This window comes from Nanorana parkeri, unplaced genomic scaffold, assembly GCF_000935625.1.
Source record: "Nanorana parkeri isolate BGI_ZX_2015 unplaced genomic scaffold, ASM93562v1 scaffold231, whole genome shotgun sequence".
NCBI classification, from domain to species: domain Eukaryota; kingdom Metazoa; phylum Chordata; class Amphibia; order Anura; family Dicroglossidae; genus Nanorana; species Nanorana parkeri.
In genome coordinates, this window is record NW_017306499.1 from 483,807 (window position 1) to 510,369 (window position 26,563).

The 26,563-nt window shown below is 42.2% G+C and overlaps 1 protein-coding gene across 1 annotated transcript; it reads left to right on the forward strand.

Moving 5' to 3' along the window:
• Nucleotides 1–634: 634 nt before the first annotated feature.
• IL17RD (interleukin 17 receptor D) lies at nt 635–26,563 on the forward strand. The gene is made up of 14 exons (XM_018556273.1): nt 635–723; nt 1,426–1,474; nt 1,886–1,943; nt 3,698–3,817; nt 7,996–8,114; nt 10,139–10,259; nt 14,472–14,516; nt 15,785–15,936; nt 19,395–19,460; nt 20,452–20,506; nt 20,639–20,749; nt 21,316–21,500; nt 23,610–24,543; nt 26,153–26,563. Exons 1-14 carry the CDS (start codon nt 635–637, stop codon nt 26,257–26,259), a joined length of 2,211 nt encoding a protein of 736 aa, XP_018411775.1. The 3' UTR covers nt 26,260–26,563.

Genomic DNA, 26,563 nt, shown 5'->3' on the forward strand with positions numbered 1-26,563 from the left:
CCTGTTTTATACACACAAACCATTTGTGTTTTCTTTGTGTGTGAATTTCATTAAACAAGATCTATAATGATTAGGAAACGAGGAGCATGTCGTGGCCTAGCCAATACTCTTGCATTTGCAAAATAAGATAGTTCTGTGTAAGTAAAAAGTAATAGGGTGAAGAGATGAAAGGGCTCATGTTATCAAAGGCCCTTCAGTTTCTTTTAATTGGGTTGTTATACTGTCTTTAACAGTCCTAAGCACTTCTGAGGGTTGTGTCTGACAAACGCGGCAGTTATTTGTCCTAATGAGGTACTAAAACATTGCAGTCTGTTATTTGTTTTACAGGACACAGCCGGGATGTGTAGGTCACATGTACGGTTTGTGATATACAAGGTGTCCTAAAAGTTGGGATCCATTCCATTGGCAAAAATGTAATATAAAGTTTTAAAACAGTAAATGCTCATATTGACGCCATTGGACTTTGGGACACCTGTGTATATGCTTAATACAAGTATGCTGAACAGTTCTTAAAGTAGAAGTCAAGTCGGCTGACAGATAGGGTTTTGGAGGACTCTATGGGACTCTTTGAGGGAACTAGTTCTCTCAGCCCGTTCCCTCAAAGAGTGCTGAGATTAAGTAACTCCCATATGCAATGAAGAGGCCAAAGATGCTGAACTCAGAAGCAGGCCAGAAGAAGATGGGAGTGCTGACATTACATCGCTGGAGTGGATTGCTTGCAAGGTAAGTCTGCTAATAATGTGCTAATACAGGGTTGGAGAAATCATTATGGAATTCAGGAGCCAGTTTGTCCAATACAGGAGCCAGCAGGATTTTTGTAGGAGCCAACTCCATTGACAGCAACTAGAGGAAACCTCAAAGGTTGGTAGCCAGCTGTAATTGTTAAGGTGCATTGGCTACCTGGCTCCTGCGATTTGTCCAGCCCCGTGCTAATATGCTTTGCACACTAGCACAAAATGGCAAGCACCTCCTGGGGGCCCACAATCTTCCTTTTGTGGTGGCGGTTTACTAGCACTTTAATATAGCTGAACTGATCAATGATTGCTTCAGTTTGGTTGCTTTCAGAGCAGCTACTCACATTGCACCGGTTGACACTATCATTGCGATCAAGTGAGGCTTCATCACCGGAAAACACTGTTGTAAGAACCACTCATAATATTCATACACCTGTCTGTGTCATCAACATGAAGTTCCTGCACCAGCTGCATCATATTGGGAATTCAGGAGCCAGTCTGTCCGATCCAGGAGCCAGCAGGATTTTTTTAGGAGTTAGCTCCATTGACGATAACTAGAGAGAACCTCAGAAGTTGGACGCCAGGTGTCATTTTTAAGGCACATTGCTGACCTGGCTCCTGGGATTTGTCCTGTCCTGCATAATAGGAATGGAAATGATGGTTCCTAATAATTTGATGCCTCTGGAACCAGATTTTTTGTGATGCCCTGTATAGACACTGAATGGAAGTTGCTGCCTAAGGTAAATTTATTGGTTTGTCTTAAAAAAAAGCTTTCACATTCTAATGGCCTGTAGCTACAGGACAGATTGGTCCATTGCTTCTTCCTATTTAAAATAAGAACAAGAAAGAAAGAAAGATTGATTGATATGAGCAACACCAACTGAGACTATTCTACTATGAGACACAGTTAAAGGCCCTGTATGAATAAAGAACAGATGTACAAGGTGGAAATCGGTACTATAACAGTAACCCATAGCAGCTAATCTGAATTAATATTCCTTTTTCTGTGAAGTCTTGTTGATTGTCATGGAATGCTGCACTCTCATATTACTTTTATGTGCTATCTTGTGTGCTAAGCCTGTTTGTGTGCTGTTTACATGCTATGACATTGGAAATGGCTGTCACTAATATTCATTCCTTTATTTTTCTAGGGATTCTCTCTCTTTAACAAAATCAACGGACAACCCAATATCACATTCCGATATGACAGTAAGTTTAATGTGTCATTACAAAATATTGCATGTTATAAATGTGAGAAGTGCCATACAGGCAATATAGCAGGGGTAGGTAAACTCTGGTCTTCCAGATGCAATGCCTAATGGGATTTTTAGTTCAACATCTGGAGGGCTGAAGTTTTCCTACTCCTGCCATAGACGATCACTCCAGTTAGTACATATAATCAGAGAAAAGGGAATAACTGATTTATTGGCCTAACAGGGGTCCTGACCCTTCCCTACTCTATCCACAAATTAAAAGAAAAAACACTTTTGCCATGCATACACTTAATTGGGTCTGTTTACAAATGTTTTCATACAAGATTCACACAACTTTCCCCCAGGATTTATACATTTTCTAAATTGAATCCCATTAGGAAAATGTTAGAATCTTAGTTGAAAGCTGTGTGGATCTTGTGCAAAAACATTTATAAATAGTAGAGGTGCACCGAAATGAAAATTTCAAAACCGAAATAAAAAAAAATGTCAGACTGAAACCAAAATGTTTTTTATTTGAACTTTTTAAAAAAAAAAACATTTTATTTTTATTTATTTTTTATACATTTTTTAATATTTATTTTTATTCATTTTTATGAAATATTTTTATTTTTTACTTTACTTTTAGGGGCTGCGGGGAAATATTGGGGGTCTAAACAGACTCCTGATATTTCCCTTATTAAAATAGAAAGAGAGCTTGAGAATACAGAGTTCTCAGTCTCTTTTTCTGCATCCCCAGTTATAAGTGAACAGGAATCCTCTGTGAGTGTTCCTGTTCATTCATAACATGAGTGCATAGTGTGTTTTACTATAACCACAATCATGAATAAACAGGAGGTGGCGTAGATCACTTCCCATTCATTCATAATTGAGGATATTGTAACCATATTCTGTACTCAATTATGTACAAACACTCAACGAACACTGATCGCTAAGTGTTTGCTCTCGCTCTCCTCTCTGACACGCTGTCACAGGAGGCTGAGTGAGCGGTGCGGTGCAGGAGGAGAGCTCAGCCTCTTATGACAGTGCTGGCTGTCTCCGCCCACACACCGCTCTGCCGATCTGTGACAGAAGGCTGAGCGGGGTGTGGAGGAGAGACGCCGGCCGCTCACATCACTCTCCTCCCGCAGCGCTCGGCCGTACGTGACAGTTTCTCTCCTCCCGCTGGGACACAGAGCAGCGCCCAGCGGGGAGGAGAGAAAGATGGATGCACCGCTGTATCGGACAGAAAATGTGCACTTTCGGCATTATGCTAAAAGTGCCATTTTCGGCCTATATATCGGTGCATCCCTAATAAATAGACCCCTAGTTGTAGTTTCTAAAAGTATACATTCAATTACATTTATCTAAGATTAAAAGAAATGCTTGATGCGCCATTCAAACTTTTACATGTTTGCTTTTCCATGTGTCCTGTTGTGGTGACAACTCTAAAAAATGTTTTTTTTTTCATCACCTTTTGTACAATACCTTTGAAAGTTATTGTAGCTTTTCTCTGTCCCTTTTTCATTTTTCTGATATTTAAGCCATCCTTACCGAACATGCAAAATGTAGACCCGGACAAACAGACAGGTGGATGGTTAAGTACAGACAGATGGATGGACTGGATAGATGAATAGTTTATTTACTTTGTTCTGTCATCTGTTTTATGATGACATGGCCTGTTTGCAGGATTTAGTTTATATTGCAGTGTAAGAAATGTGTATAGAATAGATAAAACGGCCTTTATACCCATTTCTCCTTCTCTATCAACAGACTGTACAGTCAATTTTGGCGGGAAGCACCTTATAGCGGACATGCAGAACATAACCATCAGCCAATACGCTTGCAACGACCAGGTGGCTGTTAGTGTAATGTGGACAGCTAGTCCTACTGGTAAGTTAAATAGACTGATATAGTCTACTTTGTTCTGTCTGCGAGCTAAGGTGAATGTAAGAAGGGTCATAGTTATTCATATTTAATTTGGTACTGCTAATTAAAATTTTGGGGGATCATTTTTTAATAGGTCCCCATCAGAGCTTTAAAAGAATAAAAATAGTTAAGGCTACTTCCTGTCACCTGCAATATTTGAATTCTGCCACTAGGTGTCCTCAGTCTTTTGGGCTAAATGATACCCAGCATCAGTCAACTTGCAAGACCGAGGACATACTGTGATTGCAGTGTAATGATGCTCAGAGCAGCACTAACTCCATGCCAGCTCCACTGGCTGCATCATTGAGGACCTCCGACTCTTTTTTTAAATTGACTTCTTGTATTATTTTGTTTATCCACAGGCTATGTTTAGCAAAGCATATTCTGTTCCATTGCAAAATGTTGTCACTAATATGGTACAGGCCCTGGAGGGGAGGTATTTAGAGAAGGGAGGCAGAGAAGAGACATAACCCATTGGGCGGAGTGAGGCGGGGAGATAACGCAGTAAGCAACAGAAAAGTGTAAATCACAAGAGGAACTGAGCAGAATATCAGACATTTTTGCAAGAGTATATGGTATTTTAACTGTGCACTTACCGGCTTGAGTGGAAGTCCTCTTTAAGGACAAGAAGCGGAGGAGCTTCTCCTATTGTGCTCTTCCTGTCTTTTGTCCATAGATCTTGTAGTACTCCTTACCAGAAATCCCAAAGTGTTGACAGGTGCTAGAAATGACTGCGGATGGCGCCGCACACAGTACAACTTTGAATAAAGATGTCATCAGCACACCAGCAACACAGAATTTAAGTCCGTGCAAATCCATTTATTGATAGATGTCACTCAAAATATCAAGCGCTTTCGGGGCCTCACAGGGTCCCCTTCATCGGGCTCAGAGTAGACATGACTTACATTCTGTCCTGCTGGTGTGTTGATTACATCTTTATTCAAACTTACTGTCTTTTGGTGACAAGGCAGATCCACTAATAAAGGAATACATTTCTGTTACTAGGACCTACAGCGCTAAAAAAAAATCTTAGCAAGCTTCCCAGTTTTATTATATTTTTCCTTTAAATTGTATTCCTATTGGTCTACAGTCACCAGATTTCCATTGAATTACAATTGTAACCAAATACGAGACCCTTCATATGCACTCAGTGACACAAATAGCAGACATCGGTAATGTATGCTTTTTATTAAAACATAAGATTTTTTTAAACATTATTGTTTTAACCTCCACCTCATCCAATGGGGACATCATGTTACACACATAAAACCTATGTCTCATAACACTAACTACATAGTTTCCTTTTATTGTTTCAAATTATAAGCTCTGTTGGCCACTAACAGGCTCTGTAAAATGTTTATGAAATATTGAGGTTCGGGAAGGAAACGCAATGTAATATTAGTTTTTGTTTCATTGGGTCGTGAATTTCAGAAAGCGAAGCACGGTTTGAAATATCCACCAATGTAATTTTTGAAGCGTGTTTCACCCATGTAGAATATAGGTAGACATCTTGATGGCTAAACCAACATTCATAAGAACAGAGCTTGTCAGTTCATTAAACCCAACCACTACAATCCCATATAAGGTGATTTCAAAAGGTATTGTCAATCTTTTTAAATCCTCATTAATTCCCCACCATCTTTGCATTCCAGAGGAAAAGTCAGTTTAGAGGAAAGACATTTCTTTCAGGAAAGCGTAAATAATATGCAATAATATCTAGAGTTGCAACCAAAGATTATTTTCATAATAGATTAGTTGGCCGATTATTTTTTCGATTAATCGGATAAAAAAACATAAACAAATACCATCCTTAATTTAAAATAAAAATACACAAATGCAGTGTTACACACATAAAGTTTACTTCAGAATAAAACTGCAGGCACAATTTTTTGTAATTGCACTGCACTGAAACACACGGCATTGCGGTACTGTGCGTTCCAGTGCGGGCGATCACACTGTGGGTGGGAGGCGCGTTTGGGGTGCCATTGAAATGAATGGCACTGCAAAGCACCTCCTGCAGCAGAATGTGTCAAGCCAAAACCGAAAAACATTTTTCCCACCTTTTATCATTTAAAAAAAATAATTGTATTGTAAGCACATGGCGCTTGTATAGCTTCAGCCAGGGAATGACAGCTGCCAGTGGTAAGATTCTGCAAACGGCATCTGAATGTAAATACAGCAGGTAGTCGGCTGGTGCAATAGCCAGCCTTCTATTGGCCGTTTCAAATTGTAATAACAGGCTGCCTATTGCACCCATCCACTGCTTGTTGTGCACTCCTCCCAGTGTGGGGGAGAGAGTTTGGGGATCCAACCAACTAATCGATAATGAGAATAGTTCACAACTATTCTCATTATCGATTAGTTGGTTGCAGCCCTAATAATATGTTTAATAGCAATTTTTAAATATATTTTTTAACGTTATGCTATGTACAGTAAATGAGACAATATACCAAGTATAACATAGGTGCTATCTTAATTTGGCTGCAAAAGTGAAAATACACTTTAAAACAAGCTCTCACTTACCTGTATAGCTGCAGGCACTGTGGAGCAGTTCTTCTTCAAAGTCCACAGCAGAAGCACTGAGGTTGTTGAAGCCTCTCTCTCCGCAGCTCAGCTCATCCTGCTTCCCCAGCTATTCAGCAATCTTCCAGTCTTCTGATTTCTAATGGAAATAGACAGTAGGGACTCTGGGAAGGGGGATCAAGTTGACCTGAGCTGCTGAGAGAACCAATCTGAATGGCTTTAGTGCTTCTGCTGTGAACTCTGAGGATAAATTGTTCCACAGTGCCTGCATCTAAAAAGGTCAGTGAGGGCTTGTTTTTCAGCTCTGCTTACTGCTCTTAAGAATTTGTAAATACTTGAATGTCCATTGTCTGATCACATGTTCACTTTTAGGGGTAACCTTCTGTTTAGGGCTGTGCAAATTAACGATTAATTTCTCGATTAATCGTTAATCTTTTTGATCGATTAAAATTTTTTTGATCGATTAATTTTTTTTTTGAAACTCTCTACACGAGCGCCAGCCAAGGCATTGGCCTATACACATACAGCACAGCAATTAAGTCATACAATGAACTAGGATCACACTAATCCAGCACGTTATTATTCTGAGTTGCCCCACTTATTCTGAGATTAATAACGTGCTGGATTAGTGTGATCCTAGTTAATTTTATTACTTCATTGCTGTGCTTTATGTGTATAGGCCAATGTAGTTGGATCTGTATGTGCATTATAATTAATCGAAATTAATCAATTAATCGATTAAAAAAAAAATTCGATTAATCGAACACAAAAATTTTAATCATTACCATCCCCACTTCTGTTATTTATTTATTAACCCCTTCGTGACTGACGACGTACAGTGTACGTCACCAGCATCGGGGCTGTTTAAACAGACTCCCGGTGACTTTTGCCGCCGGGACTCTGTATAACAGTCCCCCGCCCCCGCGAGCACGCGCTTTGCCACGCAAACACTCGTCGGGTGCGCCTACGTATGAAAACATCGAACGCGCTACACATGTTGTGTATCGCCGCGCACGCCGGAGTGAGATAGTTGGATGAATTAAACAAGATTGTCAGTTGTATAGAAGTAAAAAACATCATTATACATAGGAGGAGTAGGAAATTCTGTGGCTTTCTGCTATTGCAGAACTACACATCCCAGCCCGCCCTGGCTGCCAGAAACATACATGCTGCAGGAGAGGATCGGGTCCTGGCTTTCAAGGTCTGCCTAGTAAAACAAACAGGCTTTTTCTTCTGTCGGCAGCGAAGAGCCAAGCTGGAATTGTTGACTCTTCTCCAAAACACACAGCACAATCTTTACCTTGGGAACACCACTCTGTGTATAACTGAAACCTGCCCATAGCAATGTATGCCTCTGCGTTATTGTTCATTGTGCAAGGAGGAGGGATAAATTACTCTGATGCAACCTAAAGACAAAATTAATGAAACGTTTCAAAAAAAATTGTCTTTATTTAGCTCAAGGACACTAAGCAGTCACAATGCTGGCAAGCCAATCTGTTTTTTGTTTTTCGATAGTGACTGCATCCCTAACAACTGTTTTACTTGTCTTTAAAAAGAATGAGAGAAGCTTTTAGCTGTGTGTTTTTTTTTTTCTTGAATGTGTGTGTTGTATTTTCCAGGCATCGAGTATCTGAAAGGTTTTCGCATTATTCTGGAAGAACTAAAATCCGAGGGGCGGATGTGTCAGCAGATGGTGCTCAAGGACCCAAAGCAGCTGAATTCCAGCTTTAAAAAAGTTGTACGTGCTGTAAAACTAATTTATGTCCTAAATGATCATTTCATAGCTTGGGTTTTTTTCAGGAGTGCCCTAATGAAACATACATTATAATGTATCATATCATTTAACATAAGGAGCAAGTCACTCCTTTGAGCCTAATTAAAGTCTGCTTTTTATACTTGTTATGTGATCAAGCTGCATAAGAAGTAAAGAATATGGCTTTTTTATGTGTGTAATTAAAACTCTAAGAAGCGGCCCTGTGCCAGAAGTACACTGGAGAGCCAGACCGCTGCTGTTACAGAGCAGAGCACTTCGGGTCTCCAGCAGTCAAACACAACCCACTGCATAGTAACCCAATCAGCAAAGCTCATGCTCCCTGGGCCGCATTGTTAATTGGAGCACTGAGCAAGGGAGGGGAGTGTTGGAACACTGCAGACCAGACTACTGCTCTCTTTTTGAGAGCAGTGGTCTGACTCTCTAGCATACTGCCAGCACAAGACAGCTTTTTACAGTTTTAATTATGAACACATTAGGGATGCACCGATACCGGTTTTTCGGTATTGAGTACGAGTACCGATATTTTTTTTTCCCCAGTACTCACCGATACCAAATACCGATACCACAAGTCCCATTCCGGAAGCCAGGCGCTGTGTAATGACTCGCCACCTGGGTTCCTGATTAGCCGGGAAGCTGGGCGGCGTGTAAAGACTCGCCACCCGGCTTCCCAATTAGCAGGGAAGCTGTCTCCCTGCTCTCCATGCTCCATCTGGTGATGAGGGAGCATGGAGCCGGCTTTCTGGCCAATCAGGAAGCCGGGGGCCATGTAATGACGCATTGCCCTGCTCCCTGATTGGTCGAGAAGCTGGCCAATCAGGAAGCTGCACAACGCGTCGTTACACGGCGCTCGACTTCCTGATTGGTTGGGAAGCCGGCTCCATGCTCTCCATCAGGTGACGAGGGAGCATGAAGCCGGCTTTCTGGCCAATCAGAAAGCCGGGGGGCGCGTAATGACATGTTTCCTGGCTTCCTGATTGGCCGGAAGCCGGCTCCATGCTCCCAGGAGAGCATGGAGTCGACTTCCCGGCCAATCAAGAAGCCGGGCAGAGTGTAATGACTCGCATGCCCGGCTTCCTGATACCGGTGGCATCGGGCTAGGCATCGGAGCATTTGGGCGAGTACGAATACTAGTATTGGTGCATCCCTAGAACACATAATAATTTATTAACATGTTTTTTACTTGTTATTCAGCCTGCCTGCATAAGAAGTAGAAAAAGCAAGCAATTGGGCTTTAAGAGATGAATTAGATTTATTATAGTTATCCTTTAAATGACCCCCCCAAATAACATCCTAAGTCATATAGTCACCCGTGTCTGCTTCTCCAAGAGCTTTGTTGTACATCCTGCTGGGAGCTGCATCGCCACTGCTCCTGTAGTCTTTCAACCGGGTACTACTATTTCTAATCATGACTATGGGGAGGCTGTAAAAATAATAGATTTTGTCTATTGGGAGCATAATAGATAGGTCTTGTCATAAGAATGAAAGGAGATTTTTCCGTGCATTCATAGATGGAGCAGAGCCTTGCCAGGAATGAGTTTATGGCGGCGGATGTGCAGCTACCAGCTGGCGTACAGCAAAATTCTCGGAGGGTGAGGACAGATAGGTATAAGACTTGGACTTGGAAAGTAGTTAAAGTGTTACAATGCTTGCGGGACCCCACTGGGGAGATACACCCTTCCTGTTTGTTCTGGTGACCATTGTCAGAACATAATGTAATGGGAAATCCAAAATGTTATGGTTGCCACTGGAAAAGCAGGAGAAGGGACATATATTTTAGGGGTAACATTTGTACTTGTGACAGCTGTCTTAAGAGAGGGTATCCCCTCTCTTGGATTTTCTCTCACTTCCTATAGATTCTCTGCGACAGAAAGCATATGGAAACTCAACATGACAGATACACGTTAACATACAAATCATATAATATGATTTTTACAATGCTCCCTTTCTTTGCACTTCTTCTCACTAGATATACCTTTCTACCTTTTCAGGTTATTGAGACCCAGCCATTCATGAACCTGAAGTTTGAAACAGATTACTTTGTGAAAATTGTCCCGTTTCCGTCAATAAAAAACGAAAGCCACTATCATCCATTTTTCTTCAGAACACGCAGTAAGTGCTGACATTAATAATGTTGTTCTAAGGATATGCCTTTGAATGCCAATGAATTACAGGTGTACAAAGTCCAATAGGAGCTCAATAAAAAAGATACAGTAGTCTAAATTCTTTAATAATAATGTCCACTCATAAGAGTGGGAAGTTTCATCTTCAGCTGATCTCCAGTACATACCTAAGGTGTTATTCATTAAGCTGCCAAAGGCAGCCGAGTGAATAACCAGGCCGAAGTGAAGTGAGCCAAACGCCATTGGGCTATTCACTTCAGCAGCCGTACATCGGCTGAAATCAGCTTTACGTCGGCTGGCTTTGGCTCCCTTCGGTTCAGCCGAACATGCTCAGCAAATTCAGCTGAACCGAAGGGCTCTGGCGGCGGAAGGATTAGCTGAAGCTACGGCTAAATCCTTCAGCTCTTTAGTGAATAGTACCCCTAGTCTTGTCATTTTTCACTTGTCAGTAATTTGGGAAGACAAGTTCCAGTACGAACATTCTCATAGTTTCAGAACAGCGTGAAGGCCACATATTACATTTATCCGCTGTAAACCCCACTCCCATCTTTGGCTGTTGCAGGATACATCATTGTAAACAGCTGTAAATTGAATCACATGTATTTATGTTAGAAGGAACTCTGGAAACGAGTCAGGAGAGGGAGCGCTGGAGGGGCTGAATACAGTAGTCTAAAAGCTGCACTCCTATTGCCTCTTCCCCACACTTGTGTCAATCCACAACAAATGTGGCAGGACCAACTGAGTATGTCCCAGAATGCCTGAAGCATGAGACTGCTCAGGGATCTGCCAGAGTCTTCATGTTGGCGACATTCCAATCCGATAGCTCATGTTTTCCACAAGTAGACAGAAAAGGTTGCCAGGTTCCTTTGCTCTGATCTTCTCATCTTAAGACCTTATTGTTTTGAGATTTCACAACCAAAATCACCACAATTCAATAGGTTTTTTATTTAGGTTCACCTAAACACGTGCAGCATTCAATACACAGTATGTCGTTCATTGTCATTCATTTTTCCATTTTAGGGCACACTTATGAACCTGCCTGGGTGAAAACATTGTGACCACACACACAGGGGAATGCCTGGATACATCTTGTTAATTTAACGCTGACTTCCAGGCAGACAGTTAAATACAGAGCTGAGATACATATATGGGGGCTGTTTCACTTGCCAAAGGGTTTGTATTTCTGTCCACCCAGTCCTGAGAGTGAGCAATTAAAGGAGAACTGAAACCAAAACCTGTTATGGAGTTTTGGATAGAATAACGGTGGGTTACAACCCCCAGTCAGCTTTTGGTTATAACCCCTCTCAGCTTTTTTTGCCATCTGTGTCCCATTGGGGAGGTTTCCCTCCACTTCCTCTCTGATAACCACAACAGGAAGTGAGGGAAATCCCTGGTGGTTAGCAGGGTCACCAGAGCTAGTATCCCCATTGGAAGATTTCCCGTCTATTCCTGTTCTAATGTCCACCCAAAATTTTGGATTTTCTTTCATGTTTATTGAGAACAGTAACTAGGACTGACAGAGGATGAATCTCCCTATGGAGACACAGGCAACAATAAAAACCTGACATGCATTCTAATTCCTTACCTCTTTATCCTTTAAGCACATCCAGGTTGGTGATCTGACATTTTTCCACTGCAGGTAGACCAGTACAGCTAGGTCACCTCCCTGCCCCAAGCCTGTAATTGGACAGTGAAGGAGCAGCAGCAGACTGATAAGCTTATCCCTCTGCTCTACTGTCAGCCTATTATGTGTCTGCACCGCAATGCACATGATTAGCTCCTAACACTTCCCCTTCCTGTGCCAGGGTTATTTGGCATAGCGATTTACAAGAGGCAGACACACAGTCTAATTCAGGACCTTAGACTTGTATTTAAAAATACATTTCATGTATGTTTTTTTTTACACATAACTGTATTATCTGGTATTTTTTTTTATCTTACTGGAGTTTAGCTTTAACAGAAACATGCTGTGGAACAAATGTGACCTGAAAATAGTAATTGCTTGACTATCATACCGATTCACAATGCAGAAATGGAGCTCAGACTTCACTTGTTGCATGCTTTTTCTGGTTCAGAAGCACAACATGTATTGAAGCCACAGGAGTCAGCATAGCAACCAGGCATCTAGCATAGTCAGCCTATATATTACTCCAATGACAGGTTCCCTTAAAGCCTGATTCACACCTAGGCGGCACCGTTTGTGCGCGTGTCTACACACATTACCAGCATGCGGTTATTTGCGCGTTGTGCACATTTTTAATGCACGGTTTAACGCGCGTACTGACGCATGTTTTGACTGGCAGCTCATAAAACATTGTGGGCAATGGAAGAACGTGCGTTTAAATGCGCAAAAACGCTCACGGAAATGTGCAACATGCTTCTGCCACGCGTGTTTGGGCATTTCCAATGAAGTCTATGGGGTAACAAAGCGCTTTTAACTGCCCAAAGAAGCTCCTGTACCTTTTCGGGCATTTGGCGTTTTTCTGCTCAGGGGTGAACCAGGGCCATTGAAAATCGTGGGATTTCTTGTGTTGGGCATTTAAAATGCTTTTTGAACTGCTCAAAAACTCCTAGGTGTGAACCAGGCCTTAGAGGACGGCTGTTGCTTTATGTGATCCCAACCTCCGACCACTTGACTCATGCGTTCAGACCTATATTTTGCGTGGTTCGAGTTCACTCTGTTGGGATGCAGCTGAAGAATTCCCTTGGCTGTTGGACTGTGTGAAAAATAGGTCAAGACAATAACAGTGCAGAACTCGGTTTTATATACAAACCCTAAAGTAGCGGAGAGGATGGTTCAGTTACAAGTAAAACGCGTACAAACTTGTATTCGTTCTTCTTGTTCAATTGCTACTTTTGCACAAAATGACTGGTTGAGCTAATTTGATGGTCCTGGTAATGTCGCTGTCAGCTTTCTGCTTTTTCATAATAAATGGAACCAAGGAACGTTTCTCAGCCTCCAGTGCATTTGTTTTACTGAGCTCATTTAACTTTCATCTCTAAAGCTGGCCATACATTGTGAGTTTTTTCGGGGCTGAAGGAGAAAAACATTCTTGTTTTCTCCCTACTAACAGCATGGATGTAGAAATTCCCCACCAGACTATTGCATTCTGATAGCTGATTGGTTGCAGTCACTGTCCGGCTGAGAATTTTCGCACTGGCTCCTGCCACAAAAGTAAATTGCAAAATCGACTTTTGTTATATGGCGGGGTACCGACGCAGGCCATGCGCTGCTCAAATTTTGTCCAAGGAAGCAGGACACACACCAACACAGTAGGCTGGTGTGAACTGAAGCCAAGGAACATAAGGCAAATTTCCTTGTTCACACGTTGGCCAACGCTTCTGGTGTGAAGTTCATCTTTTTCTAAAATAATTTACAGCACCCTCCCCACCTTCTCTGGTCCCTGCTGCACTTAGCTGTGTGATGCCCCCTCCAGCCAGTGTAGTGGTCCACCATGCAATGCACTTCAGAGCCCTGCAGTCTGTAACCATTGTAAATAGCGAGCGCTCATTTGTCAGAACAGTCACATGACTGCACCAACCAATGGGAAGCGCATCTTTCTTTGAGGGCCTGGTCCACCACTTAGAAGAGATGACCGCACTGATCAATGAGCGCTCACCATTTGCGAACATTGTGATGATTACAGGCGGGGCTATGAAGTGCAGTATACGGATCACTACACTGGCTAGCGGAGGCATCACACAGCTAAGTGCAGTGGAGACCAGATGAGGTGGTTAGGGTACTGTGAGTAAATTCATTTTTTCATGTTTTGTGAAAAGGGGAACTCACCATTTTAGCAGGAGAATAAGAGAAAAATATCATGGAAGTTTTTTTTCATTTCAATTGTCTTTTTAGAGAGATTTCCTGAAACTGAAAAAAGATCATCCCAACCTGGGTCTTTAACAGCAAAAAAAAAAACCTAATAGGGTTCTAACCATTTCCTACTTTATCCAAAACTTTAAAAAGAAGATACAAGTTGAGGCTTCTGAAGTCTAAAAATTATATTGGTTCATTTTGTATAAGAAGAAGCGCATGGACGGGCTCCACAGAAAACAGCATAGCCTGCATTTGCCAGCGGCTGTAGCCAGTACAGTAAATCCTATTTTCAGGTTTTGTAGGAGTTTGTTACACATAGAAAACATTTTGAAGTATTAGAAGTTCCTCTATACTGACTGCTATGGTTTGTTTTTTTTTCTCTAGCTTGTGAGACATTGCTGCACCCAGACAACTTAACCTGCAGGCCATGTAAGTAATCTCTGTCACATAACACTGGGCCATTGGCTTATTGATTTTACATTGAATTGTGTTTTTGATTGAAGGGAAGAATGATCATTTGAGACATTACTAATGCAATCATTGTTAGCGATGAAAGACAATTGGAAGTGAGCTGCAGTGTATAAAATGGGTGTTTTTGTGCTCAACCAGTTTCTTATTGAATTGACAAAAATTAGCACCTCTTGAGTCAAAATTGGTTCCAGTGATGGTGCAAATAAAACAAAGGGTTGATTTACTAAAGGGCAGATATGATTTGAACTTTGCTGGGGAAGGTCCCCTTTAGCTTAGTGATTGAGGTGAAGCTCTGATAACTTCCCTCATCCAATCACTACTGGGGTTTTTTCAATTTTCTTAGCACATGATTGGGTATTCTTGCAAAGTGAAAATTCACCACATTCACCAAGCTAAGGCAATGTCCCATGCAAAGTGCACATTCCCTTGCAAAGTGAACAGCCTATTTGCGTTTAGTGAATTAACCCCGAAATCAGTTCAAATCATGGTGTGACTAAAACAAAGGGGTTGATTAGCTAAAGGCAAATCGGCTGTTCACTTTGCACGGGAATTTGCACTTTGCAGGGGACGTTTCCCCTTAGCTTAGTGAATGTGGTGAAGTTTACTTTGCAAAGAATACCTGATCATGTGCACGAAAAAAAATATTTTTGCTTGCGCGTGATTAGGTGATGGGCGTCAGCAGAGAGTCACCTCATTCACTATACTATGGGGAAATGTCCCCTGCAAAGTGCAAATTATCTTGCATATTTGCCTTTAGTAAATCAACCCCAGTGTCTCAAATGATCATTCTTGCAGAACCATTGAAAATTCTATTAATCTATATGGTTTATTAAAGTTTGTTTAAAAAAAATATTTCTCATTTAAGTGTCATGCAAACATATAAAAAGCAATTATTGAATCAATACATTTATTGTCATTAAAGCTTAAGTCTGAATTTTTTTTTAAATGCACTTCCAGTGTAATTATATTATATCCTATAATATATACATTAACAGGGTTATTCACAAAAGGGTGAAGAGTTTGGAGAAGGCAGGAGAAGTGAACAATCTAGGACAACATAGCTTATTCAGAAAAATTCTCCAATTCAGCTCACTCTCCAGTTCAGCTATGTTGTCCTAGATTGTTCACTTCTCCTGCCTTCTCCAAACTCTGGAGTGAATAACCCTGTATATGTTTTGCACTCAGATTCTTTGACTTACCTTTTATTGTTCCTTTCTCCTATGCAGATTGGAAACCAAAGAGCGTGAATGTCACACAGCAAGGTGTCAACATGCAAGTATCGTTTGACCACGCTCCTTACAATTTTGGGTTTAACGCCTACTACGTCAACTACAGAATGAAGCATGATGCCTCCTTTAAACAGAAAGTCTGCAGACAGGTATGGCTAATTATTGTACAGTCTTTTGGGCAGGCCATGGCCAACTTATGTTTCCTGCAGTATGTTGATCCTTGAATATGTGCCTTCTGTTTCCCCCAAATTGTAATGTGGTGTGGAACATAACTGTGTCACAACATGCAGCAACAGTATATATAATTTGTATAAATAAAATAAGCTGTATGATATGTGTTCTAGTCTGGGGACTTTGCCTAGACTGAGATGATGCCATCGGTCTACTGCAGGCAGGAGGAAGCATTTCCTGTGTCTACTCTCCCTCTGTGAACAGACTGTACATTGTACCTTTGTCACAAGGTGGGAGGCTGCATCGGGGGCTTGCTTGTGCCAGCCATTTGTGAATACAACCAACGACTGTGCAGGCATCAGGACTTACAACTGCTTAATTTCTGAGCCAGCATCTAAAGCTAGGTATACTTCCAGATTCCCCTAACATGGATGGACCAACCTCCCGGTGCAGCTATTGTATTTTAGCAGCTAGCCTCGACGGCTGTCAAAATACCTGAACAATGTCTGCATCTGATTGCATGCAGGCACTGTGAGACTGACAATTTTCAACCCGACTCCTTTCATTTTTCAGTTGAAGGATGTCGAGTAGGAGATAGGACCATCCACTGAGCAGATATCGGCCGGTTCAATAAGAACCAGCTGAAATTCGCTCAGTGCATAGCCAGCTTTAGTCTAGGACAGCGATGGCGAGCTTATGGCACACGTGTCACAGATGCCCCTTTGGCGGCACACAAGCCTAGGTGCTGATGCAGACCATACTGATTGCTCCTACGTAGTGCTGTTGCTCACAGGCAGGAGCGATTTGTATGGTCTGAATCAGCCAGAGATGCAGATCACACTGATCCTCCACTGGATCACCAGGATGTGCCCCACTGGGCCCCAGGGATGCAGCCCCCTCCCTCCAAAACTGGTAAGCAGGAGAGGGGATAATGTTTTAATTATTTTTATTGTTAGTAGTTCTGTGTGTGTGTGTTTTTTAATGAGTGTGTGCTTTTTAATGAAGATATGTGTGTGTTTTTAATGCGTGTGTGATGTGTGTTTTAATGCGTGTGTGTTTTAATGCGTGTATGTGTTTTAATGCATATGTGTGTGTTTTAATGCGTGTATGTGTGATGTATGTATGTGTTTCTTTACGTGTGCGATGTGTGTGTGTGTGTTTTTTTAATGAAGGTGTGATATATATATATTTTTTTTAAATGAGTGTGTGTGTCTGTGTTTCATTATGTGTGTGATGTATGTATTTTAATGCATGTGTGATGTGTGTTTCATTACATGTGCGATGTGTGTGTGTGGGGTTTTTTTTATGAGTGTGTGATGTGTGTGTCTGTGTTTGATTACATGTGTGATGTGTGTGTTTTATTGAATGTATAAATGTTTGGATTTGTGTGTTTCCCTATTTTGCCTAAGCAGTGACTCTGAACGTTTTTTAAACCCCGGCGCCCAAACTGCAACACAATACTAAACTTAATTTCAGTGTTGGCACTTTGAGATAAATAAATGGATTTTGCGTCGCAGTTTGGGCACTCGGGTTAAACGTTCGCCAGCACTGGTCTAGGAAGTAGACACTGACTCTAAATAATGCCTGAGCAAAGATGGTGCTGTCCTCATGGGGAGAAAAGGAGGGCATTGTCAGTACTATGATCTCCGTGAGAATTAATATATACCTTCTGAGTGTTACATTTAACATTAACATGTATCTGATGCTAGGACGGCTTTAACACTAGATAGAAGGAAGCTGAATTTTAGAATCGAAATCCTGATTGCTCATCATCATTTGCTTATAGGATACTGCAAAATCAATATAATATGCTTCCTGTAAATTCATCAGAAGATAAAACTTCCAGTGGATTGAAAAAAATGTGTTAAAATGAGCAAATGCTGTGTATGTTATAGTTGTGTAAATTGACGCTAATGTGTGTTTCACCATAACAAAGGCCACATTTCTTCTACTTCTAGTCTAGCTCTGAGACAGTTAAATGGACAGAGAGGAAGTCGGTTGAAGTGAAGCAAAGTTCTGGGCTTTGAGCCGAGATTCTTCCTGCCAGAGTTATCATCACTGTCTTGTGTGTGTTGGATCCTGACGCTATTTGCACAGTTAAATGCTCTAAGGCATTGCTAGGACAATTTCCAATCTGCGTCAGCAGCGTAGGAAGCTCACAGGCCCACTTTTAGACATCATGGAAGGCAGTACTGAAGAGCCTTGAATTCTTGGCTGGATTGGTCCATAGTCTGGAGCGCACAGCGTGCAAATACGTTTATTGCCTGTGTTTCATGTAATAAAACTCCAGTGTTCTTCCTTTCCTCCATCGCTCTCCATGACAGGCTGCCGGTCCAAAAACTGAGAACAAAGGATGTGATTTGGCCAGAGCTGACGGCGTTTAGTGTGAGGACTTTATCCTAATGGTGAAGTCTTTTTTGGAAATAAATAATAAATGCGTACTTCATAAAATAATAAATGTGCATTTATTATTTTTTGCATCGGAGCAAGTAAAACATTGCAGCCGCGATTAGTGGTTCATGGGTGCAGTGCTCTGTCTCCTGCAGATTCTTCCTCCCGTCCATGTCCATACTGAGCTAGGTAGACAAATGGAAGGTCCCTCTGCACTCCCCACAGCGTTCCCGGCCCAGATTGCAATGGTGGTGCTCGCAGTGACAATCACGGATGGCGCCGTGCACATCAGCAATGAAAAGCAGATATCACCAGCACTCAATAATAATATTGCGATAATAAATGTCCATTTATTCGGACAGATCGTCACACTCAAAAAATCAACGTTTCGGGGCTGCACAGGGTCCCTTCATCAGGGTGACAGTGTGACAGTTCACCCTGATGAAGGGACCCTGGGTGGCCCCGAAACGTTGTTTTTTTGATTGTGATGATCTGTCCGAATAAATGGACATTTATTATCGGAATATTATTATTGAGTGCTGGTGATTTCTGCTTTTCATACTGAGCAATGGACATTCAGTAACATAGGCAGGAGGAAGAATCAATGGACTTCAAGCGCAGTGACGTCACCAGACATATTTTCCATTGCATTGCCGCGCTGGCTGATGGGACTTCTCCATTCCCAGATTCCTTTAAAAGGATCTGTGAATATATGACACAGGTATATGGACGGAGCCATGCACAGCCATGCTAATTGAAAAGAGATCTGCAGCTTGCAGGGAGTAGAACCCAGTGATTCAGGTAAGTGGGGGTCAGGATAGGGGTGGGGTGGTTGCAATGTCACCATGTTTCATGTTACACTCTGATATAGATGTAACATAAAACATGGTCCAAAACGTAACCTTACCCTTTAATTGAGGGATATTTCCACCAATGGATTTCCTGTCCTTTTGTTTCCTCTTGTATTTCTTGATAGGTTCCTATTTTGACAGAATGGAAATGAAGAAATAACACTTATTGATGAATGTGTTTACTTATGTTTTAGGTTCTGAACTCCGATTACACAAACTGTCTGCTACAGAACGTCTCTCCTGGGGATTATGTCATTGAGGTAAAATGTCTTTTTTATTTTTGTATCATCACGTTGTGTTGACCTCAGTTATGTATAAATAAATACATGAGCTATATACCAATTGTAATCAATCCTTATTGACGCCCCCCCCAAAAAATCTTTTTGATAATAAAAATATCTAATATTCTTTAGTGCAATAAAATGAATTAGCAGTGTATACCTAGGGGACAGGAAAAAGCTGTTTTACTTACCTGATCCCCGCTGCCCTGGAAGTCGGCGCTCCTCTTCTTCCTCTCCTGTGGACTTTCCCTCAGCGTCCTCACTTACAATGCAGGTCTATGGAACCTGCATTGTACTTTATGATGTCAGTGGTCCATAGACACGTGGATCGAAGTTGAGAAGAGGCTGCAGGGACTTGTATAGCAGCCCAAAGAGAGCTGGTGGGAGCGAGAATCGGGAAAATAGAACTGCTTTTTCCGGTCCCCTAGGCATAATTGATCAGTTAACCCTTGCAGCATGGGGGCAGTCCCACTGCAAGGGAATATAATAGAAGTCACCAGCACTCGATGATATGTGCAAGAAGTAAAGCACTTTTTATTAAATCTTCACATGCGTCAAACAGCCAAAGTTTCGGGGCCACGCAGGGTCCCTTCTTCTGGGCGAAATAGTGACTGCGTGGCCCCGAAACTTTGGCTGTTTGACGCATGTGACGATTTAGTAAAAAGTGCTTTACTTCTTGCACATATCATCGAGTGCTGGTGACTTCTATGATGGACTGTATCTGCTACGGCACCATCTGTGTTGTCACTTCAAGCACCAACCTTTCATCCAAGGTCTGTACGCTGTATGGAGTGCAGGTGATTTCGTATTATCCACTGCAAGGGAAAACATTTCATTTTCCTGTGGATTATAATGCCACAAATCTAAGAACATCCTAAATGGGATTTCTACAATGCAGATCTCCTTGTATTACATATATTTGTTTCATTTTACATTCAATAACATTTTCTTTATGTACTAATCTCCACAGCTTCTCGATGACACTAACACAACAAGACGTTCCATGCATTACTCACTAAAACCAGGTAAGTACTGATTGAACTCATTCATAAAAACTCGTGTGGTAAAAATACGGAATTGGCCATAATAACCAATAAGATGTTTATTTTGCATTTATGGGGCACCAATAAAATAAAATAACTTTTTTTCCCTTTTAGTGCATTCTCCTTGGGCCGGACCCATCCGTGCTATTGCCATTACCGTGCCTTTGGTCATCATTTCAGCCTTTGCAACACTGTTTACCGTTATGTGCCGGAAAAAGCAGCAAGGTAAGTCCTTTAAAATGAGGGCTGTGCTAAATCTAGGGATGGACAGAAATACAAACCCTTAGGAAGGTAAATCGGCTCCTGTATATGTATTTCATTTGTGTATTTAGTGGTTTTTCTGCTCTAAAGCAGAACTCTGGGCAAAGCAAATCTTAACCCTTGCAGTGGGGCTACCCCCACACTGCGAGGGTTTGAGTGCGCATTGTCCAGGGAGCTAAAAAGAAGTTAGACTGACCCGAAAAAGGATCCCGGCTTGCTCTTAGACCGGTCCCTGAAGCCTCCCTCTGCTCTAGTGGTCTAGCCATCACGTTCTATACAGTCCATAGAACACGAGAACGCTGAAGGAAATACCATCGGAACGGAGGAGGAGACAGGCTGGAGGGACCAGTGTAGGAGCCAGTCGGGATCAGTTCCCTACTAGACAAAACGAGCACTTAGCCCTTGTAGTGCCGGGGTAGCCCCAACTGTATGGGTTAAGATTTGATTTGCCCGGAGTTCTGCTTTAAAAACTATTGTAAGAGGAAATCTTTAATAAATGGTTATAACATTGCTGTAATCTTCTCCTATAGAAAACATCTATTCCCACCTTGATGAGGAGAGTTCCGAGTCCTCCACATATGCCGGAAGTCTTCATGTCGAAAAACCGCGCCCACGGCCAAAAGTGTTTATTTGCTATTCCAACAAAGACTGCCAGAAACACATAAATGTGATCCAGTGTTTTGCCTATTTCCTGCAGGATTTCTGTGGATGTGAAGTGAGTTTTATTACTTAGCAGTGAATATATCTTACCCATACAGGATTCTGAAGTCCAGGGATACTAATGGCCTTTGACCTTTCCACTAAAGGCAACAACAGGTCAATGCTATTGAAAGCATCACCCCATCTGTCTATGGGATCTGAGTCAGAGCCAGAGACTGTCACAGGAAAGAAAGAAAAAGTCCATACGTCCCCAGGCTGCCTCATATGGCTGCCCATGAATTGGATATTTGCATTAGGCACATAAATCAAAATTTAAAGGGGCACCGGTAAGTTTGTATAGAACTGTGCACCGAACAGCTGAGGACAGTTTGTAATGATAGGTAATGCATAGGGTTTTTTATTCTAATTATTGATTTGTTCAGGACTACAAAAATGTGCTCTTTTCAGTCATGTAAAATGTGTAATATTGTATATTCTTATTCAATTGTTACCACTAGCAGCCAGCAGGTAGTGCACTTGAGTCAGTTCTTCACCAATGCTGCTGTGCTCTTTACTACTATGCTGCAGGTAGTCTATTATTTGGTCTTCTGCTATTGATGTGAATTCATATCATGCTCACAGAGTTAAATGAGCCAGAGGAGGGACATCTCCCCTCCCTTTTCCTAGCTCTTATAGATGTGTATGGGACTACATGTGGACAAGGGCAGTCAAAAAGTGAGCAAAAAAAAAGTATATTAGAAGCACTCTGTATGAAGTGTTTATGTGTAAAATAGAAATAATCAATAATTTAATGTAAGTAATGAAAACAGTGATATAGAAGACCAGTTTATAAACATTTAAAGCAGAACTCTAGTTTCTTCCACATTGTTCCCAGTACACTTGGCAATCTGACCTCGTCATTTTCTGCATTAAGTATGTCTCTAAGCAAAATCCTTTTCTTTTTTGGGGGATATAGTGGGTTAGGATCAGAACCTCTTTAGCTTTTATTTCTGTCTGTGCCTCCGTTTGGGAGATTTGCCTGCATTTGTACTGGGACATTTATCACTGACAAAGTAAGGGTTAGCAAAATTTTAGATCTGTCCCCAGAATAAGAGGTAAGGGGAAATTAATTTGGGAGATTTCCTCTAATTTCCTGGGGCATCTCTGGAATAGACATTGAAGGGACATTTCCACAATGGTACACGGACAGCAAAAAATGACCTGGCAGGGGTTAAACCTTCCCTACACTACCCAACACTAAAATAATTTTGGCTTTACATGCAATTTAAAGAGACAGTGTCACCTTGACCAGTCGGGGTAAAGTGGCAGTGTGTTTTTGGAAAGGGCACCCCCTGATCCACTGATACTCATCTTGCCAGTTTGTCCTCATCGCTATCTCCTCCATTGCAGCTGCCACTAAAAACCCTAGTGTCGGCTGGCATTGAGTGCTAAGCAAAGCCGTGATGCCACTTCCTTGGTCATATGATTGGCTGCTAGTCCTGGGCAATGTCACATTGGAGGAAGTCACATGCTCCCCCATACCCAGAAGCAGTGGGTATTGTCCTCAGCTGCGACCAAGGCAAGTCTGGCAAGGGAGTACTGGCAAGGTGAGTATCAGCCGTTAGGGAATGGGGTATCCTAGCCGTGAATTGGTGACAATGTCTCTTTAAAAGAAACCTGTGCAAAAAGTATGGAAGCTGCTATTGCTGACCATCTGAAAATGTTAGCTGCTCAACCGTGTCTGCTTTCAATACTTTGAAAACACCAGAACAATTGTGCAGCAAGAGAACTCTTGATCTGCATAGTTGTTCCAGGTTAGTATTGCCATTGACAGCAGGACAGCCATGACAGCCAGATAGCTAGTATTCTCGGAAGGAGACAGCAACTGCCACCCATGTATCTCTATCAATACATGTTAAATTTAACATGTGAGAGACGTAGTATTAAAGCTGAAACTATGCAGGAAATCATACATGAACAGAGTGCCCTCTGCTGAATCGGCTTTGCTGCCAGCTGCTGCACACCGTTCAGTAATTATTTGCAGATCCCATCTTCAAAATGAGTTTTTCCATTTTAATTATGTTTAGAGTTTCAGGGCAGAACAAAAGCTTATTTCCATGAATCATTTTAATTTGCTGTTTGCGTATTAAAGTACAAATAGTCCTCTTATTTTTGCCTTGTGCAGGTTTCTCTGGACTTGTGGGAAAACTTAAAAATTTGCAAAGAAGGTCAGAGGGAGTGGCTGAAACAGAAGATGAAAGATTCTCATTACATCATCATCGTGTGTTCCAAGGGCCTGAAGTATTTTGTAGAGAAGAAGAAGAAGAAGAACAAGGCCGCCAATCTTGATTCTGGGAAAGGGGAGATCTTTGTGAGTGTCATGTCCATGATCACTGACAAGCTGCCTAAGGCCCAGGGGAGCTCAGATAGTTCGGACGATCTAAGTAAATTCATCACGGTTTACTTTGATTACTCAAACGAGAACGACATTCCTGGGGTTCTTGATGGAACCAAGAAATACAAACTCATGGATCACCTCCCCCAGCTTTACTACCACCTGTATTCCAAGGAGATGAGCTTGCAGGACCATGACCAGTACCCGACGAACATCAGCAAGCGCAACTATTTCCGCAGCAAAGCCGGGCGCTCCTTGTATGTCGCCATTTGTAACATGCACCAGTACATCGACCAGGAACCAGACTGGTTCGAAAAGCAGCATGCTCCATCTCAGTCTCCTGTTTTGCATTGCCAGGAACCGGTGATGGAGAAATTTGACTCGGGCCTAGTGTTAAATGATGTTACAGTGAAACAGGTGACGGAGCACGATCTTCCTGTGCAAGCTGAAGTGCTGACATCGGCAGACTGTCATTTACAAGCTCAGAACAATGATACTGGGGACGAGCTGGAAGTAGCAGCCACTCATGTTGAGTGTTGTGTTCTCCAGCCAGTGCTCCATTCTGTCAAGGTGGTGAACCAGACGGAAATGCCGCGGGACTCTGGGATATACGATTCTTCCGTCCCCTCTTCTGAGCTTTCCTTGCCATTAATGGATGGACTACTGCCTGACCAGATAGAAACCTTGTCTATTGCAGAGAGCATTTCATCATCTTCAGGACTAGGTATGTCACAATTACCATAATTAGGCTTCATTATAATTGGAAGATTCATATACAGCGTCTTGAAGAAAATACATTTATTGTAGAAATCATGAACAATGCTTTGTATAGCGATTCTTTTGTCAATACTTTTTTAGTACCTCTAGATCAGTGGCTCTCAACCTGTGTAACCTCAGGACCCACATTTGTCCTTGGTCATTAAGTCGAGACCCAAGTTGCATTGCAATGGAACGCATGACATGTGGTACCACGCGCTCCGATGCGGGCGATAGAACTGCGGGTGGGAGATGCATTTGGGATGCCATTCAAATGCAATGCACCTCCCACACCACAATGCGCGGTGGGTGCGATTGCGTGGTACAGTGCGTTAACTGCATGGGACTATGCAATTAACGCACTGTACTAGTGTGAATGGGCCCCCAAAAACACTGACATACATACATACATAACCACAAACACAATCACACGTACAGACATTCTCACACACACACATACACACTCCAAAAAAAATTAATTTTTTTCAAGGTCCACTCAGTCTCCCTACCTTACGAGAACTGGAGTGGATGCTCAGCCCGGGGTCAAGTGCGGGCTGCTGTGCTGTGATGGAGCTCCATCCATATGTGCATTACATGTAGAGGAGCCAGGAGCCAGAATGTGACGTCACTCCGGTTCAGGCACCTCTACAGGACACGCAAGGCAGCTATAAGCAATACACATATAGATGGAGCTCCCTCGCGGCCATACCCCCAGCCCACCCCACCTCAAGCTGACACTCGGCACCAGGCAGCATATTTTCAATGACTGCTTGGGGCGAGAACTGACAGTGCTGTGCTGGGAAGAGGCTGAGGAACCTCTCACCTAGAAAAGTGGAAGGCACATGGCGACCCACTGAACATTGGGTCGCGACCCACTTTTGGGTCACGGCCCTCCAATTGAGAATCAAGGCTCTAGATGTATAAACAATCCAGCAAAATCAGAGACTCCTATTTAGGTAGCTAAACACCTCACCAATATCTATTTCATGTGTTTTACTATTTGTTAAGGCTCCCAACTGATACAGTGAATTTCCACCTGAATGTCTATGCTTCGTTCACATTCCTTGCCCATTTAGTCCATTTCAACAAATACACTTATTCGAACTACAGGTACAGGTTTAGGAGGCCGACTGACAAAAGACATGTCTCCAGGTTGTCAGGTTATGCCTACACATCTGCCCTTTCATGTCTATGACCTATGACTGAATAGATAAGATCTACTTATAGAATGCCTAACAGGTGTGCTTGCAGGCTACAGTATTGTGCTTGACATAAATAAGGCTGCATTGGGTCAAGTGTCATACTTTACTCAGCCTCCTGAGTTCTCCATAGGAGTTACTTAGATCAGATAATGGTCACAGAGGTGTTCTAGTTAGTCCAACAGGGTAATCTAGCCTGTTGTTGTGGCATGCCAGCCATCACCATGAACATCAGCATAGATGGGGATAGCTGTTTGCCTAGCACAGTATTATTTATTTTCTCATCCACATATCCATCAAAATCTCTAGGATGTTTTTAAGTTTGAATACCTGTCTATTGAGGGATTTCCTTTACTTTTGTTTCTGCTTTCCCTGCAGGAGAGGAAGAGCCAACGATCCCCAAATCGGTCGTGTACAGCGTGTGCAAAGCAGATCTCCACTGCCACATTCACCCGGATGAGCTCCAAGCCATCGCACCTTTGTAGCTGGTTGGATTACCTATTCTGGTAACTAAGGACTGGCTAGCCCCAATGGCAGTGAAGGCGTTCATATGCATTGCCACTTTAGAAAAGGTTCTGTGAATGGTCACCACGTCACTGCGGACCCTGAACCTACTTGAATATATGAAAGACAGAAAAGGAACCCCCTTGCCACTTGTTCACATCACTAGTCTTAGACCTTTGGCTGGTGAACAAGACAGATGTTGGGGGATCAGATGATAAACTATCATGCAGGATATTTGATGTTTACTGCATGAATCTGGGGGCAACTAATTGGGTCCCATAATGG

Bases quoted from the DNA above. Each gene is read 5' to 3' on its own strand.
- IL17RD (XM_018556273.1), top strand. From the start codon at position 635: ATGAAGAGGCCAAAGATGCTGAACTCAGAAGCAGGCCAGAAGAAGATG. The intron at 1,944-3,697 runs GTAAGTTTAATG...CTCTATCAACAG, and splicing joins TATCACATTCCGATATGACA to ACTGTACAGTCAATTTTGGC. The intron at 14,517-15,784 runs GTAAGTAATCTC...TCTCCTATGCAG, and splicing joins CAACTTAACCTGCAGGCCAT to ATTGGAAACCAAAGAGCGTG.